The sequence below is a fragment of the Clytia hemisphaerica genome, unplaced genomic scaffold (genome assembly GCF_902728285.1).
Source record: "Clytia hemisphaerica strain Z4C2 unplaced genomic scaffold, Clytia hemisphaerica genome assembly, whole genome shotgun sequence".
NCBI lineage: Eukaryota > Metazoa > Cnidaria > Hydrozoa > Leptothecata > Clytiidae > Clytia > Clytia hemisphaerica.
Window position 1 is genome coordinate 243,973 of NW_027103734.1, and position 27,238 is coordinate 271,210.

Sequence of the window (27,238 nt, forward strand, 5' to 3'; positions counted from 1 at the left end):
TGGCTAGCCTTGGTTACACCCCTGTCTCACAGCCCCTGTGTAACTTCTTCCCACAGTGGGGATGTAATTTTCTATCAAATTCCAATGGGGATAGAAAAAACAGCCAGTTGGGATGGTTTACGAGTATCATTTTTAATTTAAGATTGGGATGAAAAAAGGTAAATTTTCCAGTGGGCTGAAATTGTAGGATATTCTTTCCACCAGGGACAAAATTTCAGTCAAATTTTCCAGTGGGTGTGGAGTCCCACCGGGTCTGTGACACAAGGGGTGTCTGGTTGTTCTTTCTCCAATGAGAAGCCGGCAGCATATCCACAACACAACAACTACTCTCATTCTTGACAGATGTCCAGTTGATCAAGTTGTTAGATTCTTTTCTGCTATCCTTTCAATATCATCCAGACTCAATGTTTTCAACATACACTCATAATCCTGGCAAGAAAAGAAATCATTTTTCAGATTCATTACACAGATATCTTATACAAGACAGAGCTACTCCGTCCCTGTTTGAATCAGAATAATCTGCCATCTTTGATAAATAGACCATAGTTCGGTGCCGACAATTTGATTGATCAAGTCTACCTTTCGCCTCGTCGCTTCGCGTCATTCAGTTTTTTTTGCTTGGTTGAACAAATTGCCGGTACTGAACTGTGACCTACTGACCTACTTTCAGTAAAGATGACGTATTATTTTGCTTCACTTGCCGTTGCTTTGGAAATACAGAGTAGCTCTATCTAGTGTTTTATATAAGATATCTATGATTCATTATCTTTTTACTGCAGCATTCAAAATTGTGAAAATATTAATAATAATACTATTGTAATTTATGAATGATATTACATAAAACAGGGGGGACACGCAGTTACTACAAGACGTGATGTGTAGTGTAGTAAGTGCTTTTTCAACACTTTTTTCACCACCCTTTGCAGTTACTACACCTTGGTAGTAACTGTTTTCAGAAAAGATTTCCAGGTACCACCCCTGTTTTTGAGTGATATCATCAAAAACATGCTCGAAATTACCCTAAATTGCGATTATTTCTCAACCTAAAGCCATTTTCGTGCTAGATTTTCTTCTAATTAACTTGGTTAACAGCTGTTGAGAACATTTTACAGCATTTTAATGATAATTAGGGAAAGCATAATTTCAAAGTTGGATGAGAAAAATTTCAAATTTTTTTTCGTCTATTTATAACAAAAATATTTTTTTTAACAAAGAATTTTTTCACAAAAAAATTCATTTTTTTTGAAAATTTTTGAAAGTTCTTTAAAATTCGTTTTAGTGTTTGGCACCACCCCCAAACAGCAGTTACTACACTGTGTAGTAACTGTTTTCATAACTTCTGAATACAATACCAACACGGTAGTAAGTGTCATACTGTCTTGTATAAAAAGGAAAGTTTAAGGTATGTATGTGTACACCTTTTTCCGATTTTTTGTCAAAAAAATTTTTTTAGTCAAAGTGGAAGAAAAGTTACTGGATTTCGTTTTGGTAAAATCGCGATCTTAAAATCTTTTTTTGTTCCAGAGTTATAACCATTTAAATTTCAAAACAAAGTTCGTCTTATGATGGATTATTTACTCAAATAATTGTCCCTTTCGGAAACAACAAAGACAAAAGAGAGAATTCAGCTGATGTTTATTCTCACCTCTATTGAATAGTAAAATTTTTGACACATTTCACTGATTACTCAAATAAACAGCAATCATCTCGTTAAAAATTTCAAATTGATGTAGAAAAAAACGAAATTTTACCACATACTATTTTAACGAAGTTAAAGTCACCCATAGCATTTAGATATCGACTTCATTCTTTTTTTATGAGATTCCCAAAAGATCAAACTTAAAAAGTGTCTTAGGATTTTATTTCTAACCGAGTTGTTTTTCCTCAATTTACAGATAACTGAAAAAAATCACATTTAAATTTACTTTTTTATCGATATTTTTACAGAATTTAGAATCGAAATTATTTTTTCAAAATTCAAAAGCTATGGGTGACTTTAAACTTCTTTGAAGTAGGTAAGGTTAAAATTCTTAAGATTTTAATTATATCCTGCCCAGTTTTTTAAATTCAGCTGAAACTTTTACCATTAGAAAGAGAATATTATTGGCTTTCAGAAAATATATACTTTTGATATATAAAAATTTGTTGTTCTAAAGATATGATCAATTAAAGAGAATGTGTCAAGAAAGGTGAACACATACCTTAAAATAGGCAGAAAATATCTAATTTATTTCCTTACAAAAACTTGAAAATAAGTAAATTTCACTTTACTCCCCTCCATCTAACTCTTTAGCCTTAAAATTTCACTGAAATTATTTCAATGGTTCGGATCAAAAACAATTTTTTTGAATTGTGTCATCATACATATCAAGAAAGTTAAATGTTGGAGTTGATTCATCTGGAGAATATTTGCTCATCAAAATCTCTACCACTATATACTCTTGGGTACCTAATAGCCGGGGGTTTGGAAAAAATCTCAAAACTTAATAAGCAAAGCAGGGGGGTTGGAATAAAAATGTCCTGGGTGGACAATTTTCGAAAAGGAGGCTAATACAGCAGAATTAGGGCAAAAGAGGAAACTTTCAAAAAAATTTTCCCAAAAATCAATAAGCCGGGGGGGGGGGGGGTTTGGAATAAGAATGTCCTGGATGGAAAATTTTTGAAAAATTAATAAGCGGGCCCTCCAGCTATTAGGTACCCGAGAGTATATCCCTCAATTTTCCCAACGTACTTTACCCCAAAAGTATCACACTTTGTAATACATGACTAGTAGAGCTTCAAACCATATCAAACCTTTCGAAATTGCATCATAATGACTGCTGATTCATCTGGACCATAATTCTTTGCAAGAACCTCTGAAAGTTTAGACCACAATTCTTCTGGTTTGTATTTTGGTTTCGTGGGAGTGACTTGTTCTTCCTTTAGAGATGAACTGATCAGTGTTTTCTTGACTGCTACGTGTAGCTTAGCCTGATCTTGTATATTGTAATCAGAAAGTCTTTTCTCAGCTGAAAGAATAACAGCACGTCATATAGCCATGAAAATCCTTTTCAAAAATAGGTTTTGGCAAAAAGATCAGGCATGGGTAAAGCATCCGTTACGTTACGATTCAAGATCACTTTTGTAAATATTATGTAGATAGACAGGTTTAGAGGCCCTAGCATAGTGTGCCTGGACTGTATATCCTTTAATAATAATAATTATTTCAAAATCATTTTGAGATACTTTTGATAATGTTATTCTTGATAAAGTTTTCAGAAAATGAATACCTTATCGGGGAAAACTTCGTCGGGGAAAATTTTCGTCGGTGAAAATTTTCGTCGGGGAAAAATTCGTCACTTGCTGGTAGTTGGTAAACGCATTAAAGCCTGGGAAAATTTTCATCAGGGAAAAATATTCGTCACTTGTCGAAAATTTCGTCACTTTTCCCCAACGAAGTTTTCCCCGATAAGGTACACCCATCCCTCTTCATTTCATCAAAAAGGTAGTTACTACATGCTATCATAGGGTAACAGTTGCCCCCTTCACATGAATCTTGAATGAAAATCTGAAACACTTTAAAGGGGGCTCTTATTTAGCCCCTGCAAACGGCAAATTTTGCCAGTCTATTCATGCTAATCAATACACGGGGATTGCTAACAATCCACTGACCTAGAATCTAGAGTCAACTTAAATCTACCAGGCTGGCAAAAACAAAAACAAAAACAAAGCAGAACCTCTGTTAACGATATTTTCTGTTTTTATGTTTACAAGAATTGTTGAATGTTTGATGCTACTGTATTGCCCTAAAAGTGCAGTTTTATAAAATATGGTCGCCATTCATTACATTTTACTAAATTGTGCACATTATTTCATTATAAAAATTTTCAAGCCTTCCATTGTTCTTAATTTTTATGTAGTCCTAGAAATTTTCTTATTTTCACCATTCTGTGAGCATTGTGGAAACTGCAGAAATTAGATATAATATTTCAAATAGATGATTAAATGTGTCTATTTCCAGCATTTGTATGTTCATTGCAGGAAATTCTTATTTTTATTAAGTTTTTATGCAAAATCTGGCAAATCGTTAGGTCACAAAAATATTTTTCCAATGGGGGGAGGGTAGGTGGGGGAAGAAGACCAAATGGGGGTTTTAGGCCCCAGATGGGAAGAACCTGAAAACCTGGAGGAAACCATGTTTTTATAAAAAAACATGTAGTTTACCTGCTAAAGTCTTTCCTTTGTAGACCAGTTTGATTTGAGAGAGAGGTTTATTCAATTTGGTTACAAGGAATTTCTTTACTTCGTTTACCGTGGTTGTACTGTCATCGTACTTTAAAAAAAAAAAGAGCTTCTAAATACAAACGAATTACTATTGGGCTATTTCAGAAATAGTCTGTACCCCCTATGTTGAGGAGGTGTGACGTCCAAGGTGGTCTGGAAAATAAAAAATCCAGGGTGGTCTGGGTTTTTGAATGAAAAAATCCAGGTTGGTCAGTAAAATCGGGTTGAAAATCCAGGGTTGTCAGTATCACGAGGTCGAAAATCCAGGGTGGTCCAAAAGAATGGGAGAAAAAAATCCAAGGGGGTTCTGAAAAATTGGAAAAAAATCCAGGGGGTCACCTTTTTAAAAAAAGACCTTAACAAAGGGGGTACAAATTTTTTCTGGAAAAGCCCTCAATGAAATCTTGTTAAATCAATCAAATTATAAATTATTCATTTGATGTTGTTAATTTGCTGATTCCACTTACTAAAACAATGGAGCTGAAATAGATAAGTTTATAACTAAAACATAACACTTTTGTTTTCCTTTAAGATATTTTGACCCCTGCTAGATAATTATCATCAGTAATTTCTAGATTCTTCAAGGTTTGCCTAATTAAACTATTGTACTAACACAATTTCAACCAGAATGGGACTTGATTAGCTGTACATACAAGCTGCTTTAAGTTTCATTAAATTCGATTAGCTTGATTCAAAGGAATCGTGTGAGCTGGTAAAGTTATTGAACCTTTGATCTGATCTGTGATCAAGATTAGCTATGCAGGTGCAGTAAATTTTTAAAACAAAATAATTTTTTTGTCATCTTCAAACCTCAAGACTGCAGCTATATATATAGGATGCCATTATTTTTGCCAGCAAACCTTGAATAGTGAAGGAAGATTTAAATAAAGTAAGGAAAACGTCATTCCATAAAACGACCATAAAAAAATAAAGTGTGCTTCTCCATTCTAAATTTTGACCATGACTTTCTCATTTTATTCGTTATTGGACCATAGAAACCGGGAGCCATCCAGAGCCAACTACTGTGATTGTTGGATTTAAATTTCAGGATTTGATCACTAGTTGGGGTTCGATCAGTTTGATAATATGGGAGCTCTCTAATTCGGCCATGTTGATAGAACACAAAAATCAGAAAGTGCGCTCTAACAGTGAAAGTTCAATAGTCATGGTCTCTTTTGCAGTGATGTCATTTAAAACATCCCTCGCATCACAGGATTTTCAGATTTAAAAAAAAGTTGACGGTTGAGTTGATGAGAAATGTTCATTTTACCCAAATACTATAAGTTCACCAAAAGTTCAAAAAGTCAAAGTTCGATTATATATATAAATAATTTAATCAAACTTTTATTGTTCGATTAAGTTCTCATGACAAAGTTTGATTAGTCCTGTAATCGGTGTCAATCTGACAAGTCAAACATTTATTCAATTGAATGCGATCGCAATCGAATTGTAATAGAATATTACCCAGGATTTGCTGTTCCATTACGTTCAATTGTATTCAATTATGCACAATTACGTTTCGATTGATTCAATTGCATTCGCTTGCACCATTATCTGATTTTCCAACGGCATATTTTAGTGCTCGCCCGGTCACCCCACGCTTAAGCTATGAAGCTCTAGAGGAAGATTTACTCTTAGGTTCCAAGTAAATGCCCCCCCTCTTGTTAATTTTTTGAAAATTTTCCAACCCCCTGGGACCTTATTAGGACCCCCTTGTTTAATAATTTTTAAGAATATTTTCAGCTGTCAAAACTAATTGAACATTAAGGAATCACAATCAAACGTAATTCGAACTCAATCAAATGTAATTCGAACTCAATCAAATGTAATTCGAACTCAATTGAACACAAATTGAATATTACCCAGGAATCTGCCAATCGATTAAGATTTGATTGCGTTTGATAATAATTTTATTTGATCGTGTTCGATTAGCCACATTTGATCGGTTCGACCAGACAGTGTCAATTGAACAAATCAAATGCGGAATCAATACACCATTTAGAAGTCTCGCTATCTCCACTGTGTTCCACCGTGAAAACAGTAGGTAAAAATGGGCACTTTAGTACTGTGGAAGGTTAGAGGAATGTAAACATTGTCAATTGTTTTCTTTCCTTTAAAGAGAATGATTTAGATATTTGAACATGGTATCAATGATAATTTTATGGATCTCTCCTGAATATTTCACAAAAATTTATCAAGAAGAAAAGAAGTTATGATTCGGTCGTCCACGCTGAAAAAGCTCTAAAGGAATGATCAAATTTGATCTAATCGCAATCAAACTTATCGAACATAATGGTAATCAAACATAATTGAAGATCAATCGAAGGTAATTTACGATCAATCGAACCCAATCGAACGTTACTCAAACGCAATCAAACACAATCGAATATTACCCAAGAATCGGCCGATGGATTGAGATTCGATTGCATTTGATAATCGAATCGCAGTTATTTGGTCTCATTCGATTAGCTACATTCGATTGGTTCTCGATAGACCTTTTTTTAAAGAGGCTAGGCAACCCTGTTGAATATAATTATGTAGTCCAGCATAAAATACACAGCCATGCATAATTACTGTTTCATGCATATTATAATAATTATGCTTGGCTATATCATTATTTTTTTTGCTGGACTACATAATTATTCAACAGGGTGGCCTCATTCCTTAAAAAGAGGTCTATTGTGATTTTTGTTTGAAGTTGTTGATTGACACCGTTTGGATAAAATTAAAAAATGCAGGGGGTATATATATAACAAAAATTTTCTGGGATGGTCTAGTAATATACTTACAGTATAAGTTAGTTCTTGACCACCCAATACTTTTAAAAAAAGTTTCATTCTGGTATTTTAATGCAATATGAAAAAAATACTTTAGCTAGTAAAATCTTTCTTCTTCAAGCTTCAACTTCCTCAGTTCTGATAGAGAAATAGTGTGCAAAGTATTCTATGCTAGAAATTCCAGCACTCACGTTTTGATAACATCTCGGAACTTCGGATTTACGGTGGCCCAGAAGGCTCAAAACACGCACTTCTAGTTTTTACGCACTTCCAGTTCTTATAAAATTTGTGAACTAGAACTGCCTAGGGTCAATGGCCCAGAAGGCTCAAGTGACACTGCCCACTTCTGACTTTTTGTCAGGGAGGGAAATTTCCAACAAGTGAGCGGCCCGCGCGATGAAATTTTTTTTGGTCTTTAAAATGAATGTCGAGTTACGCAAAATGAGTTAAAATTTCCGAGTTGTTCATATCAAGAGTTACAGGTTAAAATTTCTGAGTTAAGTGCTGGTCAGCAAAATCCCACCTGGCAAAAATCGGGGAAGCAAAAAGTGAGCAAATATCAACTTTGTTTTTTTGCCTCCATGCCGCTAGTATTTTCCACCATTGGATCACCCTAGTCCTAAGTGCATGAAAACTAGAAGTGTGTTTTGAGCCTTCTGCTGTGAAAATAACTCGAGAATCGGAGAATCTACAGGAAGGAAAATAACTCAAAAATTTAAAAGAAACGAAACCAAGTAAAAAAACGAGAAATGACTCAAAATTTAAAGTCAACGGAAAAAACGAGCTACAAAATTTAGAATGACGTCATATAGAAGGTACAAAATGACGTCAAAATTTCTGAAAAATGACGTCATAGCTCGGTTTTTTCGTAACTCAGTTTTTTCGTAACTCGGTTTTTTAACTCGGGATTTCCGAGCCTCTTCGCTATTATCATCAACTTATTTATTACAACTCGGTATCTATTTTGCTGACCAGAACGGCTATCTTTTGAGGGGGACTTTTGCGTCTCTAAAATATTTTTAGAAGTGTGCAGTGTCGTCACAAAAAAACTCGGAAGTGCGCAGTGTCTTGTGAGCCTTCTGGGCCATGACCCTAGACAGTTCTAGTTCACAAATTTTATAAGAACTGGAAGTGCATGGTGAGCCTTAGGGGCCATCGTACGGATTATCGGAAAAAGCCCGATTTGTTGTATCTTGCCCACTGACTTTTATATACCCTGGACCAAGCTTCTCAATCCCAGCCAAGCAAAATCTTTGATCGGAGTTTTTTGAAAAGTGGTACCCTAATGGCGGCACTACTCGATAGTGGTGTAAATGCATCAATAGCGCTAGGCCTACTTTTCCTCTAATTCTTTTGATGATGTAGCGACGTTAGACGTTAATTTTTAACATTGCAATGGCTTCTTCTCGGGTACCAATTCCAAAAAAACTCCAATCAAAGATGGCGGATATTGCTTGGTCCAGGGATATATAAAGGTCAGTGATCTTGCCCAGAGTCAGGCCAGTCAGAGTATAACATACCCGGGGGGTACATCCCACTAAGGGTTGGAAAAATAAAAATAGGAAAATTTAAATTTTTTACCCCCTGAAAGATCGAAATTAAGTCACATTTGTCCCGCTAAGGCAGCCAGGGTCGTAAAATTCCGAAAACCTTCCTTTGTTTTCTCCTTTTTAGTTTCGGTAAGGGTCCAAATTTCTAAAGTCGGGCGACACCCCCCCCCCATCAGCTCGCAACCCTAGTAAACACACCCCCCCCCCCCCGGGATAACATACAAGTACAAGGCTGCACTCTACTCGAGGAAAAATTTGAAAATTCTTTCGATATTATATATCGTGCATTTTTGATGAGCTCTTTTGTCGATAGGTGAAATCTCATTGGCTCGTTTAAATGTTACAAAATAGATGATTCATTGTTTCTGACATCGTTGTAAGAATATATTTGGACTAAAAAATAGCCTGTAAACTTGGCAATCCTTCATCAAATGACAAGATTTTTCGATCAATGCTTATTCTTCAAAGTGAATAATTTGGAAACGCGTATTTTAGACCATAGATTTAGAAGCTTTTGCTGAAAAGTGAGCCGTGATGGCTACCTAGGTCACGTGACATTACAATAAAATTTCAGTGCTTGACCAATCAGAGGCTTCGCGGGTTTTCGAAAACAATAGCAACAATATTTTTTCCGATATTCACTTTTTTTCGCCTGGGATGGCTTAAAGCACGACATCTAGCCCTTCGAGCTTATAAATCTCTGATTTAGCCAGACTCTAGACACAAATTTGATCATATACTCTTGTCTCCCGAATAGACGGGGGGGGGTTCGAATAAGCAGGGGGGGGTAGAATTCCAATAAGCGGGGGGAGTGGAGTAAGAGGGGGGTATCTTAATAAGAGCGGGCGGGATGGATTTTTTTCTCTTAACAATTAGCGGGGGGGGGGGGCGTCTATTCAGGAGACAAGAGAAAAACATGCATTCTAATCATATATCAAATTTCGAAGTTTTCGAAACAAAAATACCTAACTACTTAGCAAAACGTCATCATACGATATGATTGAAATGATTTCGTCACTTTTGTTTTCTTTGAATTCTACATCATCATCATATCTGTAATCGCACTATCAGCTTTCTTTCAGATGTCTTAGAAATACACGTTTTTTTATAAGAACAAACTATATAAGAACATAAGGCTTCGGTGGCCAAATTGTTAAGAACAAGTTAAGAACAATTTAAGGCTGTGTAGACCCTAGAACACTCAATTTCTAGGAAAATGGACAAAAATACTTTAAAGAATGGCGAAAATAAAAAGATGTTACGAACATTTTTAGGGTTAAAACTCAAAAACTTAAGAACATCCGAAGGTTTCAAAATTTTTGGATATTCTTATAAAAAAAACGTGCAATATGTAAATATGTAAATAGATTTTTTCTGAGCATGCTCACACGCATAAACATACATAAACGACTGAAAGTTGTTGAAAAAAGTTATTCAAAGCTGCGAACTTTGAGATGATGTTGAAATCAAAAATTTAATTTAATTGAGTTTCAGAGAGTTTCACGAAGGCTTTAAAGGGGGATCAATCACATACAGTAACATAAGAAGTCATTTCGAGCACTCAAAGCTTTAAAAGATCGATTCTGTCGAATTCTGATAATAAAAAGAGTCGACTAACACAGGCGCGACAATGTTTATAATTTTATGTATTGGTGGTCTCATTGTCGCTACAGAGGCGGTTTTACGCCCGGGTGGAATACCAAACTCCACTTACATAGCTTCGAAAGACACATGGGTGTGCCCCATTATCAAAGAAGAGGGCGTTACTGGCAGTTTGAAGAAGGTAATAATAAGCCTCCTTCCTCTCTTCCTCCCTTCCTCCTTCCTGAATCTGTATGAAAAGGTTTTTTATCATCACCCCAGACATTGTATGCTTTGCTAAAGTGCGTGGTTGAAGTTTTTGCCACTGTTTTACGAAACAGACAATGAGTAGTGACAGCAGTGAATCAAATCATTCATCGAAAAATTTTTGTTTTCTAAACATTATATGCTTTAAAGAGAGACACTCGGCTAAATTGTAATTGAAGATTTGACAGTGTTTAGCGTGACAGACAGTGGCATCGAATCGAATCGAACTGCAACTTTTAAGAAGATATTGTTTATGTTTTCTAAACATTATATGCTTTAGAAAGAGAGACACTTGGCTTGTAGTTGAAGTTTTGACAGTGTTTAGCGTGATAGACAGTAATACTCTATACCAAAGTGTATATCACGTTTATCGCTTCGTAGTACTCTATGGCAAAGAATTTTGAAATAAACCGTAGCTACTGGGTTTGTGTACAGACAAGACAGGAATCGAATCGAACTTCAACTTTTTAAGAAGACTGTTTATGGTTTCATCTTGTTAGGCATCACTGAAGGTCACTCATTGCCCTGTTGCATCAGATGATGGGTTCCGATGTCCAGGATATATGAATCCGGTCGATTTCGTTTTGACCAAAGGAGAAGAAGCTGTCATTATCAAGGAAGGAAATAAATCTTACTACCAGACATCACAACTTGCGCAGTTCTTTGGTAAGCATTCGTCTTCCTTCTTATCAAATTCTACATATAGCTACCTTAGTCCAAGTACCCCAAATTCAAAAGGGGCCTAAGTCCAGGTACACCAAAATCTCAAAATGGGCCTAAGTCCAAGCTCCCCAAATTCAAAAGGGGCCTAAGTTCAAGTTCCCCGAATTCAAAAGGGTCTTAAGTCCAAGCTCTCCAAATTCAAAAGAGTCCTAAGTCCTAGTACCCCTAATTCAAGTTCTTTGGTAAGCATTTCTGGCGAGAAAGTCACTTCTGGGCTATTATTAAATGCTTTTTGATCCTCTTAAGTCTAGTGTTAAAACTCTACACTTCCAATCTAAGTTAGAGCGCTTTCAAATCGTCTGTGGCTATAAGATCTTGTGGGGATTTCCCTTTTTTCTCAAATATTATGACGTTGATTGTACCTTAATTCAAAAGAAGCCTAAGCCAATCAACCCCAATTCAAAAGGGGCCTTAGTCCAAGTACCCCCAATTCAAAAGGGATCTAAGTCCAGATACCCCAATTCAAAAGGGGCCCCAAATCTAGGTACCCCAAAATCTCAAAAGGGGCCTAAGTCCAAGTACCCCAAAATCTCAAATGGGGCCTAAGTCCAGGTACCCCAAAATCTCAAAAGGGACCTAAGTCCAGGTACCCCCAATTCAAAAGGGGCTTAATTCCATTTTCATTAAATTTGAGATTGTCACAAAGCACTGCTTCTTCGTTATCAATCATAATTCATATAGTTAGTGGAGTACAATCAGGGACAAAATACTTGGCACAAAAAGGAAATTCACCGGGGTGTTTTGAAACCATAATCGATTTGTAAGTGCTCTAAAGTAGGTTCGAAGGGTAGAGTTTTAACGCTAGACTTTTGACTTAGGACCTTAGGATCTGAGGATCCAAAAGTTTAAAAATGGTCCAGTAGGGCTTGAAATATAGCCTAGAAACCAATAAATCCCTCCGAGATCAAAATACTCGATGAAATCAAATTGAAGGCCTAAAAATTGAGATTCTCACTCGAACTTCAATTTTCGAAAAATTGTAAATTAGCCAAAAGTGCCAATATATTATGACACTGATTGTAGTTATAGAATGGAGTCTCCTTAACTCGGATAAGTTTTATGGTTCCTTCACTAGTTAACAATGCTTTATAAACCTCACTCAATAACACGAAATTTCCAGCTCTCGAACAAATTTGCGTTCCCGTGTGTTTTTGAGTCATGGAGACTAAACTGTACTAATATTCCCGTGTGTTTTTGAGTCATGGAGACTAAACTGTACTAATATTCCCGTGTGTTTTTGAGTCATGGAGACTAAACTGTACTAAATTGGATATATCCCCTTTATTTTTCAGGCAACAAGGTTTGTATTAGTTATCCTTATTATGCTTACACAACTTCGAAGAAAGAAATCACAGCCCAATGTCGCTCCAAATGTTTCAAAACTACACATGGTCCGATCATTGCAAACAGAATGATTAATTTATTAGGGCGTTATGCAGGTAATGGCTATCGTTACGATGTAACATCTTCGAGTACTACGATAAAGCCGATGTGGTTGTTCACACTACTGTTTGTGATGCTTGGTTTTAGCAGCATGCCTTAGAAAACCATTACAATTTACGAAAGCATCCAGCTAGGACCTTTTTTCAACATCTGTTTCCCAGGCATAGCCTTCCTGGAAAATTTGAACTATCGGCCAAAAGTGTCAAAAATCTTATTCCTAGAAATGAAGATGTTTTGAAAATTCTTAATCTCAAAGTATCTTCCCTAGAAAATTGGGTCTGTTTCCATTTTTCAAAAAGGAAGAACTCTTTAGCTAAGACAATGTAGATAGCGGTGATAAAAGCTTCAGGATGTAGCGGGATCTAAATGAGATGAATAAGTTCTGCCTGTCGAACCTTACACGACGAAAAACCTTTACGAACCTTTGAGAAATCTTTACGAAGACAACCTTTATGACCTTAGAAGGTCATAAGGTCATAAATTTTATTATAATATTCATATATTGTACCTATTCTATACTTATGCAAATTTTTATGATTCTGAATGAATATGTTTAAATAAATTGAAGTTTTAAGAAGAGTAGACGCAACGGGCCACGTTCATTTTTTTTATTCCGGCATTTTTCATTTATGCATTCATTCAATGTATATGTACAGTGATTATACAATAAAATTATTACACAATATCATTTTGATATTTTGATCAAAAACTCGTCAAATTTTATTGTTCCATATTTTAAGACCTCATACCGCGTCATACGAGGTTAATAAAGGTCCGAATTGCTACGAAAATAATGCTGAGCTTGCGAAAACATTGCAGTTATTAAAACAAATCATTGCGCGCTGAACGAATGTTCTACATTTTCTACAGTCCAATTTTGAAAATACACGTTTTTTTATAACAGAAAACTATATAAGAGCATAAGGACTCGATGGCCAAATTGTTAAGAACAAGTTAAGAACAACTTCAAGGCTTTCTAGACCCTAGAACTCGCAATTTCTTAGGAAAATGGATAAAAATACTCAAAAATGGTGAAAACAAGAACATAAAAAGTTAAGAGCATCCGAAAGCTTCATAATTTTTGGATGTTCTTATAAAAAAACGTGTACTTTTGTAAGTTCATCAAAGAACTTCATTAAAGGATAGCTTAAGCACGAGTCAACTTAGCCTGGATATCCAGGCTAGAGTCAACTGTCCCAAAATAGGTGTAAGAAATTAGATTCGATTTAGAGCAGAGTATTCTCCCTGGCATTAAGGAATGGGTTGATTAAAGGTTTTGTTTTTAAATAAGAGCGATATCGTTTGCTTATTCATCAGCTTTTTCACATTGGATTGACATGAATGTGGAGCAAGATTGGTCAAAAAGTGGGAAAGAAAAACATTTTTTCGCTCATATCAGCACAATATAACAATAGAGAGACACCTTCCTGATATGAGACATGTGTCTGATATGAAACGGGAACACTTATGTAAAAATAAAACCTTTAACACTTTTTGAATGACCAGAAATTAAATTATCGTTAAAATTACAATTAAAAAAAGAGATTCCCTATAGGTTATGATACATTTTTAAAAAATGATATTGCTAAAATTTTCACAAAAAAATTCGACTAAAGCTAAGAGATTTTCAAACATAAAAAAATATTTTCAACGAAAAAAAAAGTTAAAAGTTTTCCTGAGATTGGAAGAAATTAAATAAATTTACATGGTATATTCAAGCCCCATTTAAGAAGGGATGACTTCAATAAGGTATCATTAAAACTTTCGCAAGCTTTGTCAAAAACTAAGAACCTAAAAAAACTGCACAGACTATAAAATTCTACTCAACTATGTAAAGGTCTCCTTTTGATACTTGAAAACAATAAGTCTTTGTGAGGTGATTCTAAACGATACGATTTATTTGGCGTACTGCTGCCGACCGCATATTTACGCCCATCCATGGCGGATACGTTGAGGGCGGTCGAGGTAGCAATACCTTTTGAGCGGCGCCCGAAATCAAAGTCTTCCACTGAAAGTTCTATGAAAGAGAAAATGAGCTTAGAACTGTTTGATTTTTTGGAAATACATACATATTTTTTTATAAGCAACTCTAATTTCTGGTTACGGCTGGGGTTGCTTAGCATTCTAGTTCATTTTCTGAAAAAATTCCTTTGACCACCTCTGATAATACACCATATAATTTATGCTTATTGGTTCAATGGCTATCGCTTGCCATTCTTAGATTATAAAATCTTTTACTTTACGAGATAGTATAAAAAATGGCTAATTTCAGGGCTGGAGCCTTAGCAACCTGGTTGGTTATTAAAAAATAGTATTTAATGAGGCACTATAATCGTACTGTGTGGACGTACTTTTTAGATGTTTGTTGCTATTAATAAGTACAGTAGTAAAGAAACAACAAAAGAAACATGCATGTACAATCAAAATGGTTAACTTACTGCTTGGTGAGTATCCGTGGACTCCAGTATCAGTGAACAACTGAAAAAGTAAAAAATGTATTATTTGAAGTCTTTAAATTAGAGTCAGTAAATTTTGTTGGAGCCTGAGATTGTTCTTAGATTTCTTTTGTTCCAAACAATAGAGCTATTGTTCTCAGGGTCTACATCCGAGGCCGGTGTTCTTATAAAATTGTCCTTATAAATAAAAAAACGTGTATTGGTTTTACTACCTCGATCGAACTTACAAACTCTAGTATTATACCCAACAAATTCGACCAACAAAATTGTTGATCTTGGAGAGCCGAGTTTGCCAGAGTCAAAATGACGTCAAAAATGCGACTACAAGACGTTCAAACCATTCAATTTAAACTCGCACACAAACTCGTTTTAGCGTTAAGATATATATGTACAGTCAACTCTCTCTAATTTGAATTTTTCTGTAATTCGAACTAAACAATTATTCCCCTCAGCTGAAAAGTAGTTCAAATTCATCTTTGTAATTCGAATCTTTCTCTAATTCGAAGAATTGATTCCTGGAAGATCGAACTAAACAATTTTTCCCCTCAGCTGAAAAGTGGTTCAATTTCATCTTTGAAATTCTCTAATTCGAAGAATTGATCCCTTGAAGATCGAATTAACGCGAGAGTCAACTGCATATAATTTCTGATAGAAGATGTCTTTGAACGTGAGAATTTCGAAGAAGATTTCATTTTGAAAATGTCAACACAACAATAGTACTTACCTTTTTCGATACGGGTGATTTGGTTTTGTTTAAAGTTTCTTCAAACATATAATTTGTTCGACTTCTTTCAGAGCTGAACATAAAAAAATTAAAGTCTCACAAAAAATTCATGAAAATTAGACTTGCTATGTTAGTTTTTATATGGCTCCTGGTCTCGGGTCTGCTTGTAGCATTCCTAACAAACATATACATACACCTATCAACCCTTAACGACGCGGTGAGCTTTTTAGGGGACTGGAAATGAATTTATAAGGAAATTTTTTTTTTCAGGAACGGCTTTAATCGGACTCACTTTCGCGAGATTAAATCTCGCGATTTCGCAAATTTTTGCTATTTTTGCGAAATTAAAACTCGCGAAAACGAGTCCACCACAATCCAATTTTTAAAACCGTATTTTCGGCGCAGAAACCAGTCTAAAGTCTCCATTTGTGGCAAAAAGTGGTATATTTTCAGCTGTTTTCAGGCTAATTCGTGAAATTAAATCCACGTGAAATTTTTCAAAAGTCTGACTCACGAAATTAAGTAAATCCAGAAAATTTCGCGATTTTTTTCGAAAGCGAAGAAGTGCTCTTGTGAAAAATGTAAGATACCCTTGCATTGAAGCAATAAGGTCAACAAGGGCCGTTTAAGGGTTGATAGGTTTAGTCTTCAATAACTGGACATCTATCGAACTTTTAGGGAAAGTATTTTCTCGAAAAACAAGGTCAGGACTTAGGATCACAAAAACCCTCTTTTCCCTAGAACTAAGAAAGCAACCAAAACGGCGTTATATAATCATAGAATTGAATTTCAAACCTTAAAAAGTCGTTTGTTTTAGCCAGCTTGGAAGACAACTTTTCAGTGTGCGTCATTTCATTTTCAAACAAGTCCTGTAGTATGAAAAAAAGAGAAAAAAATCAGAGTTTCTTATTGGGTCGACCCTGAGAAAAACACATGCTAGTTTAAAATAGGGCATATGGTTGATAAGAGCATGAGACAAGGCTTAATTTTGCAAAACATCATTTAATTTAGACCATTTTGTTTTCTTCAAATTATCATAAAATTGAGGTTACACAAGGGTATGGAATTATCCAGATGATTCAGAAAACAGAAGTTTTGTTCCTTTCAATATTACCTTATAACGCCTAGCCTCGATTTGCGAAGTGTCTCGTTTAGCCAAACCTTCATGTAAACTGTTCCTCATTTCGTTCAACTCACTCTGCAAAAAAAAGTAAAAAAAGTAAAAGCTTTAAAATGAAAACATTGCACGGTGGCAGAGAAACCGATTCTTATCTTCCAAATATTAACCTTTTTTTCTTCAAAATGTACTATCTAGTGTCAAAGGTTTTGTCTTTAAATAAGAGTGATATCGTTTTCTTACTCATCAATTTTAATTTACAATCTTTTTCACATTTGATTGACACGGATGTGTAGCAAGATTGGGTCAGAAAGAGGAAAAGAAAAACCTTCTTTGCTTATATCAGCACAATATAACAATAGGCAGACACTGTCCTGATAAACCCTTTAAAAAGCGATTCGAGGGAATTCTGAATATTGTCGCGGTGCGCCAGCCGGTTACTAAGGCTGGGCCCACGGCAACGACATTTTTATTTAAAAGTTTTTCCCCGGATATCGGCCTGACTGCCGTTAGAAGACAGGAGATGGAGTTCATGGAGTAGATCAAGGAGGTGGGAGACACAAAATGTTGAAGTCTAATTTCAATCGATAACTCATTATACAATATCCAAACATACAGTTCCATAAAGCATAAAAATTCAATAACGTTCAACACTTCGAGAAGACGGGAACGCACGATCGACTCTGCCTGGCCGGTGTCATTTCCGAACGAACTCTTTACTCCTCCGGGTACCTGGATCTCTTCTCTCATGTTGATACTCCCCGACGGGAGGACTTGCCTCGCCCGAGGCTAAAAGCGAAGTGTTTTTTCTCCTAATAAAATTTCTATCTAACGTACTCAAGGTGAGCTTCCATTCAATGGTTACCATAACTACTAACATAAATAATACAAGCCGTATATGTATAAAAGTTGCGAAGCGATCCAGAGCCACCTCGATTCGCAAGTTGCAAGCAAAACATTTAGTTCCAAATAATAGGAAAATTTCATATTTTCAAAAAAAACGGAATAACTAAAAATGTTTAAAAGGAAAAAAAACTTTCAAAACAAGAAGCAATTTCATATTATACTTAAGTTCAACAGATTGCAAGGATAGAAAAATGTCTTGTATATTTGGAAAAAAGTTTTAATCTGAAAGAATGCCCTAAAGGGAAAAACTCCACTCTCAGAAGCCATTTTCCATTTCAAAAGCATTCTGAAAAGTTAAAACATTTTATAAGGCCACAATCACAAATAACTAGTGTTTGCGCTGTCCAACTGACTGATAATATTTTTCTTAATTTTCCGAACACTACAATACAGTAGCTATTTATTCAAAATTTTCGTTGGATTTGATTTCTGCCCGACACATAGTTTGAAAATCCAATTTTTCTGACGTTTTATCTGCCGACCAAACGATCAATTAATTTCTTAACCTAAAAACGACGCAAACCAGCGCAAAAACCAGTTATTAGTGATGGTGGCTTATTTTCAGAAAAGATATCAAAAAGGAAAAAAAAATTCATACTGTACCAGGAATTATTTCCTTATTTTCAATTAGTACGTAAAAAATTACAATTGTAATCAACAAAAGTTTTTCACATTTTAAACGTGGAAGACAATATATATATAGTTGACGACAAAGGTTTTCCATGTTTTAGATGCATGTCAAAAAAAAAATTATAAGCTCAGGCGAAAAAATAAAAAAGTTTAGTGTTACCGGAAACCGGTCCAATGACAAAACTTTTTTTCTGACCCGGTCGCAAAAATATATACTTAAATGCGATAAACTTTTGTGGAGATTAAATTTTGCGGATTTCACGAATTTGGGTGTCATCCCCAAAAATCCGCAAAATTAAATCCCATTGAAAATTTTGAGTAGGCCTTTTCAGCAAAATATTTCAAAACAAAACTCAAAAAATGTTAAATAAATACTTTTTGAATGTTTACTGGTATCAAAGAAGTGCTAATAATACGCATTTCAACGACCAATGTGATTTGACAGTACAGGCAAAAAAATTGTAAGAATATTGTCACACAATAGTGCCATCCGCGAAATTAAGTCCCTGCAAAATGTTTCAATTTCGGGGATTAGCCCAACCGCGAAATTTAATTCTTGCAAAAGTTTATCGCATTAAAGTACTATAAATATGAACCATCATAAAGAAAAGCAAGTTGACCGTTCAAGCTATCAAACGTCGTTTTCTTACAGTAGATATTCTCACCCAGTTGTAATTAAAAGTTTGTGCATTAGTACTTGATACATATAGATTACTTCATACTGTTTGTGTACATAAAAGTCATCTTTAAAGTTCTATTTCAATGATCTTAAAAAGTTATCAAAAATAGCAAAACAAATTTTTTCCAGCAAGCTGCATGTTCTCACGACAAAAGTTTTCCAAATTTTGAACGCATGAAAATTAAAAGTTCATGGTTTGCTACAAAAGTTTTCCATAGTTTAAACCCATTCTTCAAAGATAATTTCATATTTCACGACACGTTTTCCACATTTTAATCAAAACGGAAGATAATTTCAAAGTTTACGATGAAAACTTTTAATTTAAAAAGTTATGTAAGGTGATTTCCGATTGTTTACATCCATATTCAATGTCTTTACGATTAGCTTACTTTTTCAGAGGTTGACATAACATTTATTCATCAACATCACCCATCAGGCCGTCTGGCTGTGGCTGGGGGCTGTCAGGCTGTGGTTGTCAGCTTCAAAAGTTGGAAATAAGCTGCTACCGTATATAATTTCCCCCTCAAAGAGGTTTCAATTACCAGTCGAGTGTCATTGTTGTAGAAGAAGCACCAAGTAAAATTCAATCTATAGTTAATTTAGCTCCAGGTTCAAATTTTTCCAAACAACAAAATGAATGAAGCCAAGTCAAGGGGTGAAAGCTTCTTCGTAAAGACGAAAGACATGTATCTATTTTTCGGATCCGGTATGCGGGAATAGTGTCAGGACCTGCAGGCGACCTGGTAGGGTTGGGTTTGGGTGTGGTTTGGGTGTGGTTACGTATCAGATTAGCTAGGAATTGGGTTATTATCAGTTAGGGTTAGGGTTGGAGCTCGAAAAAAGCACTCTTTTGTGATTTTCTCTTAATACAGTCTGGTCTGCAGTTTGTACAATATAAATAGCCATCAGAAACGCTATCTCGGCATGAATCCGTGGCGCAGTGGATAAGGTATTGGGTTTCAAAACATCGGAACTTTGCATTTAGTGGGTTCGAATCCCACCGGGACCGGTGACGATCTGTCGGTAAGTCATTCAGTAAGTTAGAAAACATAGTAAATAACTCACACAGAACCAGAAAGTCAGAAAAACTACGAACAATAGACTGGAAAGTACGAAATAAGTCCAGATCTGTCTTTCGTCTTTACGAAGAAGCCACGACCAAGTCAAGGAACGTCAGACTTTTTTAAAGCTGCAAGTGTTTCATTTCCAGGCACAACATGGTCAGATTTCTCCAAAAATATTCAGTCACTTGCCCTGTTACAATTCATTTACATGTACAGGCAAAATTCAAGTTAGTTTGTTGTCAAAATTGGCAAACTTGTCCTGTTTTTTCAAGAAAATGCATCTCTCATTCCAAACCAACAGAATTGAAACAAAACATCAAATCCAGGGAGGTATAATAAGAAAACTTTATCATCCACCAGTTCTTGTGCCATTCAGACAAAAAACATGATCCAATTCGACTCTTGAAGCATGAAAATCGAAGAAAAATAACCGAGGAGCAGTATTTGTTGTCCATTTGTTGCCGCCATCTTTATTGTTTTGACGGCTAGAAACCAGTATGGTCTATCATCATCGAGCCGAGGGCGACGTTCCACGACGATCTTGCAAGGAGAATAGAGCACCGCAGGGATGTTTTCCGGCGACGTGTCTTTAAAAATAACGTTGTCCGTCTCAAAAAAAGCCACTCTACTGTTCTCTCGCTCGGAGCTCGATTGAATACGAGCCATGTAGTCAAACACGGAATTTCAAATTCGAATACGTCAAATTTAATATAATGGAGATAATTTTCTCTATCATTTCCTGGAATATCCTTCATGTTTTATCCCCTTAACATTCATTGTCGCGCGACTCGGAGATACTAAACGTTTTTCCCATCTCCTGCCTTTTAGATGGTTGAAAGAATGGAAAGTTAAAGGTACGCACACACGATAGCAAAACTGCTTCGCTCATGTACATTCGCTTCGCAAAAATTGCGGAACTATGTCCTCATGAAATATTCACTTTCTAGGTTTTTGACAAGTTTTAGCGTCACTCCCAGGTTCAAACGAAAAACAACGCCTTTTATATATTCAAACTCAATCAATTGTATTTCGAAATATTAATCTCAATGATGCCTCTTAAGGTCGTAGCCCCGTTTTCTGCAAACAACTAGTCCCAAGTCTAACAAAATAACAAAACTTCAAAAAAGAAATTCGAGCATCATCTACAGTGTGTCCCAGAAAAAGCGGACACATTTTTATAAAAAGTAAAATCCTCATAATTTGTGCCAGATTTTATGACATCTTTACTTAATATTTTAACCTTAATAGCCTCTTCAATCATCTTGAGAATTGAATATCTATTGATTTAACAGAGAATTCTTTTTATCTTATTCTAAACATTCTAAGCCAAGTTAAGATGACGAGTTTTGAGGATTTTACTTCGTATAAAATTTGTCCGCTATTTTTGGGGACACACTGTATATTAGATCCATGATTATGACCGATCCCCTGCTGGTTAACTTTTAGATAACACACAATAAATAGTTGGATTCTAACTCAACTCAAATTTTAAGGAGCCCAAGTTAAAAACAACGACTCATATAATGAAAATCAGAATCCCGAGTTCCCTACCAGCACAATGAGCACGTACCTTCAGTTCTCGTATAGTTTCTTCTAGTTCTTGTTTGGTCTTTGTTTCTTTGTCGTTGCGAATCTTATCAAATGCTTCTCTTGCCAATGACTATAGGGGAACGCATAACAACATTCTAATCAATGATGTACACGTTTTTTTTATAAGAACATCATATGCATTTTTTTAATGTATGATATAGGGGAAGCATAACAACATTCTAATCAATGATGTACACGTTTTTTTTTATAAGAACATCATATGCATATTTTTAATGTATGATATAGGGGAAGCATAACAACATTCTAATCAATGATGTACACGTTTTTTTTATAAGAACATCATATGCATATTTTTAATGTATGATATAGGGGAAGCATAACAACATTCTAAGCAATGATGTACACGTTTTTTTTATAAGAACATCATATGCATATTTTTAATGTATGATATAGGGGAAGCATAACAACATTCTAATCAATGATGTACACGTTTTTTTTATAAGAACATCATATGCATATTTTTAATGTATGATATAGGGGAAGCAAGCAACATTCTAAGAAATTCATACTTTGGGCTAAAGTTATGCATGTACACGCTTTTTTATAAGAACAACTTTATAAAAACACGAGGCTGAAAATTTGTCCAAGAACTAATTAGGAACAATCTTAAGCCTTCAGAAATACTTTCTAATACTTAGATTTTAACGGATTTTTATTTTTTAAGTAAAGCAACGGAGCGTATTAAGAACAACGTAAGAACATTTTAGCCTGAAAATTTCAAAAAATTAAGAACAGCTCAACCTGAGCCAAAATTTACTAGTTCTTATAAAAAAAAGCATGTGATGGGATCAAAGAAACTTAAGTGAAAATGCCAAAAGACGAGGAGTTTTGGACTTTGGCGTTCTCCGGATCCGATACTGACATTATTACCCTATGATTAGGAGCAGAAAATTTCCTCGAAAAATGCAAACATCAATATTTAAACACTTTTTATTTTATAAGAATATACTTTATAAGAACATTGTTGATGGAATTGGCCGAAAAACTAAGAATATATCACCATCATGGAATTTGCAGGAGGGCATTGGAATGCCGATTTTAGAGCTTTTTTATCTTTTAACTGGGCAAAAAGATTCTTGATTTTACATATCAGAAATTTCCATGGGGCAAGTTACCGGGACATTTTTACGTGAAAGCTAATTTCCTGTCATCAGTGACACTGACCTGTTCTTCCAGATGCATATTGACTTCTTGTAGTTTCTTGTTTAAATCCAAACGACACTGAAAATTAATTGTTGTTGACTATTAACGAAAGAACAATGCTCGCTTTTCTAGTCATGCATTTTGTGATGCACTTAAAATATACTTATCAGCCGTTAACAGTGCCGTAGCCATTGAAGGGGCAGAGGGAGGGGGTAGAAAAGGGGCTGGGCCCCCAAAGGGAAATTGTTTGGGAAATCTGTATAAGTTTTGCTAGTACTTGACGTTTAGAGGGGCTGTTTTAGCCAGTCTAGAGAGTATAAACTCCAAAAGAAATTTCTAGTCTCTCGTCTCGGGCCCAACCATGGTGGGACCTCCTTATATGCTAAACATGCGGGGCCCCTAAAGCTAATTTCGTCTCCACAGTACTGCTTAAACATATGGAATTTACCAAGAAGGATTAACGTCAATTTTTATGTCATTTTTTCGCAACCGCTTCCCAGTTACGAGTACGTGTCTATGATGTTATGGAAAGAATGGCTTAATCACCCTAAACTTCCTGAAGAAACTAATTGGAATTCCCCTTAAAGATTTAAAGTTTGAGAGCATCAACAATACCATCTTTATCACCCAAGGGCTTTTGACGGGCAACCTAAAACGGCGTTTACGACGACGGGAACCGTTTACAATACCGAGACAGGGCAGTAAAATACTGTTTAAAATACCGAGACAGGTCTTAATAGCTCACAACGCTCAAAGTACCTTTGTTTCGAGATTTCGTTTGAATTCTTCCAGACTTTCTTCAGGTATATAATGTTTTTCGAAGTGATCTTTCTGTTTGAGCAAATCTTTTTGTAGTGTTTGTAAAGCGCTTTCTAGTTTGTCCACTTCGTAGCGTTGAACCTGGAAGCAGAATAAACAACAACAAAAAATGAAGATGATTTCCGGGATTGGTGGGTTTTACGGACATTTACAGAAGTTAAAGCTCGAAATAAGGGTTAACAAAGTAATGGTTGCGATGACGGGATCATATTGACGGATATGTGACGATAACTGAGTAAAGAAAACACCAGTGTAACGATATGAGGGGTAAATGAGACTTTGGTGTAGTTATAGACTGGTTAAACGAGACATGGATGTAGTTATAAAACAGGTAAATGAGACAGTGGTGTAGTTATAAAAGGGGCAAATGAGACAGGGATGTAGCTATAAAAGGAGTAAAACAAAACGGGTGTGTGATAATAGGAGGAAGGACAAAGACGGTTTGTCAACCGAGACATGGGATCGATGACCGACCTTTTCTTTAGTTTTCATGTCGGAGATTTCAGTAAATTGGTCTCGCTTCGATTGTTCTAAGTCCTGACGTAGCCTTTGTTCATGCTTCAATTGCTCTGATTGCCCTTGTAGCTGAAACAAGTTGCAAAAACAGTCAGTTAAGTAATTTTCCAGGATGTTTTTTGTGAGGAGCAAAAATCACTCTACTCAAACGGAAAACGAATTTATACAAGAAATGGTTAGAATGTATGGCACAATACCTGGCCACGCAACTTGGCCACAGTCTGCATCAAAACTTTCTTTTCTTGTTCACTCCCGTCCTCGCCTGATTCCAACATCTAGAAAAAAAACATAAAAATAATACACCAGAATGCACCAGACCTTTAATAACTCAAATGTCTCCGTAACTCGAACTCGTTTTTTAGTCCCTTATAAACCAGTCTCTATAACTCGAAATTTCAATTATTTGAACAAAGTTGCGTTCCCCGAGCGTGTTCGAGTTAAGGAAAATATAAAACGTCTAAACGTTCAAAAGTTCAAACACCAAAGTCAATAAACAGATTGCCATATACAAATTGAAGACGTCATTTTGATCATTTTCGATTCGATCACTTGGCGAAGAACTCTGGTTAGCCAGTTACGGTGCAAGTTGACTCGACGTAGATTATGACGTCACATAATTTACAAATCATTCGAAATTATACCTTGATTTTTCTTTGGAATTGCTTCAGTTTGTTTCGAAGGTTTGTGACTTCTTTTTGGTGTTGGCCTGACCTGAAATTATTAGAAACATCACACATCACGCATATTAAGTGACAACCGTAGAGCCTTTAAAATAGTCACATTAGTTTTTAAACTTCAATTCGCGATAATTAAATGATTTTTACTTATAACGTGGTTAAACTCTAAAGGAAATATATCCTTAAAAATCTTTGCACGCAGTTGGCGTTAACCCCTTTTCGCTGCTTTGAGAATTGAGATTCTGAGAAAACTAAAATTGTTAGCAAAATCTAAACTTTTCGGCATTAGAGAAGAAAAATTTGCTTCGCCCATTCTCAAGTTAAGTTGTAACGAAAATACAAAAAAAACATCGTTAAAAAACGCGTCACTTTTAGAAAACATTTGTTATTTTATTACCTTTGCTCGTAGACTTCGATTTTGTTGTCTGATGTTTTCTTGTATTCTAAAAGCTTTCGTGTTTTCCTTCGCTCCTAAATTGATAAAACTGGATGATAATAATAATTCCCCATTACCTTAGCCATTGCTCTGAAAGGCTAGAGAGGAATCTGTAACCTTTCTCAAGCAAGAAAAAGTGAAGCCTTAATAATCTTTGCGCCGTTTTTAGAAGGTCGGATTGAATCTAATTTCCCTGCGGCATATTTTTCAAAATCAGGCGATGAATTTAGCCTATCTCTATTCCAACACGCGATTTTTTTATCGCTCTGTTGGTCCATCACTTGTTACCACTTTCTGTGATGTCGAGGAAAAAGCCGTGGTCGTCTGGTACAGGCAAGCGATGAATTTTACTTTCAATCGTTTTTGCAGGCCACGCGCTTTAATGGAAAATGAGTGGCTTCGTTTTCTACCCAAAATTTTTAACTCTAGCCCCTTCAGGGCTTAGAACTTAACGAACCAGCTTATCGCTTGATAAACAATTTGTGTCCATAAAAAATTTAACTCGTAGAAAACAGAATCGAAATACAAAGATTATCAAAACATATATGAAGATTCGTGGGAAGTGAGTTAACTTGAAGGAAATAATTTGAAGATTCAAATTCTCTGCAAAGAAGTTTCATCATCATCTTTCGACCGTAGTCGACGTGATGGATTCCACCCTCTGGCGCAAATCGCAAATGACACAATCACGTTCGCGCCTGGCAGTTTCCAGGTTACTATAATAAAGCCCAGACAGCGTAATTGAAAGTGAACTTTCTCGATCTTTCGTTTGGGCGTCATATTCAAAGCATTAATTTACCTCTTCAATTTGTGTTTTCTGTTCATCTATTTTCTTCTCCAGATCTATCATCTATAAAACAGAAAAGCCTTTCAAAACCAATATTTATTGAAATTTTCCAAGCACCGAATTCTTTCTAGTAAAGGCACGGAGTCGTATAGATTAACACCTACTTACAGATAAAAAATCAATTTCACCTGAAAAATTCTATCTACAAAGAGACTCTATATCTGACTGTAAAAGGATCACCCATAATCCGTAAAGATTTAAATAAGAAAAACAGATTGTTCTAAATAAATAAAATAAACCGTTTCTTCAGCAATGTTGATCACATTTTCTTCGGCCAAGTCGATAACCGGAATTTCAACGAGAACTAATATCAAAATACCTGTACACCGAGCCTGGACCTCGATTTGATTTCAGATTCCCAGAGATTTTTATTGTCCGTAGCCTCTCGTTCGTGTTGCGTTCGATGTAGAGATTCGTTGTGCAGTTTCTCCTCAAGTAATGCATTGTTGCCCTTCACGTTGCTAAGCAACGCCTCCAAATTCTCACGAGCCTGTACAATACAAAGACAGAAGACAATCAATCACATGCTGACATGACAAAAACTTCATAAAAGTAAGTTAGTATGTTTGCAACAGCATTCGGAGGCGAACCGAGGACTCCTGTTTCGAAGGCTGTCTACCTGAAGGTAGAGAAGGGCGCCATCTCCTTGGATCGATCAACTTACCCTTGATCCTGCTCTTAATTGATCAGCGTCAAACAGAGAGGCATCAAGTATTCAAGTAATATTTTAGCTTCATCTGAACATTTTTAAGCGTTAGTTTATCAATTGATATTCTCAAAGCCTGCCAATATAAGCTTTTAAAACTTGTGTCTCACCGCTTACTAGCCTAGTTAAATAAGCCCATTCACAAGGCTAGGACACACGGCTAATGGCAATATAGCGTTTTCGGCGCTTTAAAGATTTTTATATTTACGGATTTTTAAGTTCGCCTTGGAACACTAGTTATTCAGTCACAACTAACCATCAGATTTATCCTTGTGACTGAATCAAACTAGCTTAAATTTCTAG

At 35.6% G+C, this 27,238-nt stretch overlaps 3 protein-coding genes across 4 annotated transcripts in view; 1 reads left to right on the forward strand and 2 right to left on the reverse strand.

Moving 5' to 3' along the window:
- Nucleotides 1–306: 306 nt before the first annotated feature.
- Nucleotides 307–7,125, reverse strand: LOC136805101 (ubiquitin-like protein 4A). The gene is made up of 4 exons (XM_067061663.1): nt 7,053–7,125; nt 4,204–4,312; nt 2,794–3,008; nt 307–429 (listed from the first exon to the last, which is right to left on the reverse strand). The coding sequence occupies exons 1-4, from the start codon at nt 7,098–7,100 to the stop codon at nt 355–357; spliced, it is 447 nt and encodes a 148-aa protein (XP_066917764.1). The 5' UTR covers nt 7,101–7,125; the 3' UTR covers nt 307–354.
- A 2,892-nt stretch (nt 7,126–10,017) lies between these two features.
- Nucleotides 10,018–12,748, forward strand: LOC136805023 (uncharacterized). The gene is made up of 3 exons (XM_067061555.1): nt 10,018–10,373; nt 10,939–11,104; nt 12,454–12,748. Exons 1-3 carry the CDS (start codon nt 10,221–10,223, stop codon nt 12,702–12,704), a joined length of 570 nt encoding a protein of 189 aa, XP_066917656.1. The 5' UTR covers nt 10,018–10,220; the 3' UTR covers nt 12,705–12,748.
- Nucleotides 12,749–14,118: 1,370 nt separating this feature from the next.
- The window catches only part of LOC136805032 (trichohyalin-like), an 85,333-nt gene continuing 72,213 nt past the window's right edge, over nt 14,119–27,238 (reverse strand). For both annotated transcript variants that reach the window (XM_067061566.1, XM_067061565.1), the window contains exons 46-59: nt 26,549–26,719; nt 26,182–26,232; nt 25,344–25,417; nt 24,911–24,980; nt 24,467–24,544; nt 24,228–24,338; nt 23,694–23,834; nt 22,956–23,012; nt 21,751–21,840; nt 16,899–16,982; nt 16,580–16,653; nt 15,785–15,857; nt 15,043–15,082; nt 14,119–14,621 (exon numbers count right to left, since the gene is read on the reverse strand). In XM_067061566.1, coding sequence (XP_066917667.1) covers nt 14,428–14,621; nt 15,043–15,082; nt 15,785–15,857; nt 16,580–16,653; nt 16,899–16,982; nt 21,751–21,840; nt 22,956–23,012; nt 23,694–23,834; nt 24,228–24,338; nt 24,467–24,544; nt 24,911–24,980; nt 25,344–25,417; nt 26,182–26,232; nt 26,549–26,719 — 1,308 coding nt within the window. In that variant the 3' untranslated portion in view covers nt 14,119–14,427. The remainder of the gene's footprint in view (nt 14,622–15,042; nt 15,083–15,784; nt 15,858–16,579; nt 16,654–16,898; nt 16,983–21,750; nt 21,841–22,955; nt 23,013–23,693; nt 23,835–24,227; nt 24,339–24,466; nt 24,545–24,910; nt 24,981–25,343; nt 25,418–26,181; nt 26,233–26,548; nt 26,720–27,238) is intronic.

Coding starts and splice junctions, on each gene's coding strand:
- LOC136805101 (XM_067061663.1), bottom strand. CDS start 7,100: ATGAAACTTTTTTTAAAAGTATTGGGTGGTCAAGAACTAACTTATACT. Junction 4,313..7,052: donor GTCAAGAACTAACTTATACT/GTAAGTATATTA, acceptor TTTTTTTTAAAG/TACGATGACAGTACAACCAC. Junction 430..2,793: donor TTATGATGCAATTTCGAAAG/GTTTGATATGGT, acceptor TTTTCTTGCCAG/GATTATGAGTGTATGTTGAA.
- LOC136805023 (XM_067061555.1), top strand. CDS start 10,221: ATGTTTATAATTTTATGTATTGGTGGTCTCATTGTCGCTACAGAGGCG. Junction 10,374..10,938: donor TTACTGGCAGTTTGAAGAAG/GTAATAATAAGC, acceptor TCATCTTGTTAG/GCATCACTGAAGGTCACTCA. Junction 11,105..12,453: donor ACAACTTGCGCAGTTCTTTG/GTAAGCATTCGT, acceptor TTTATTTTTCAG/GCAACAAGGTTTGTATTAGT.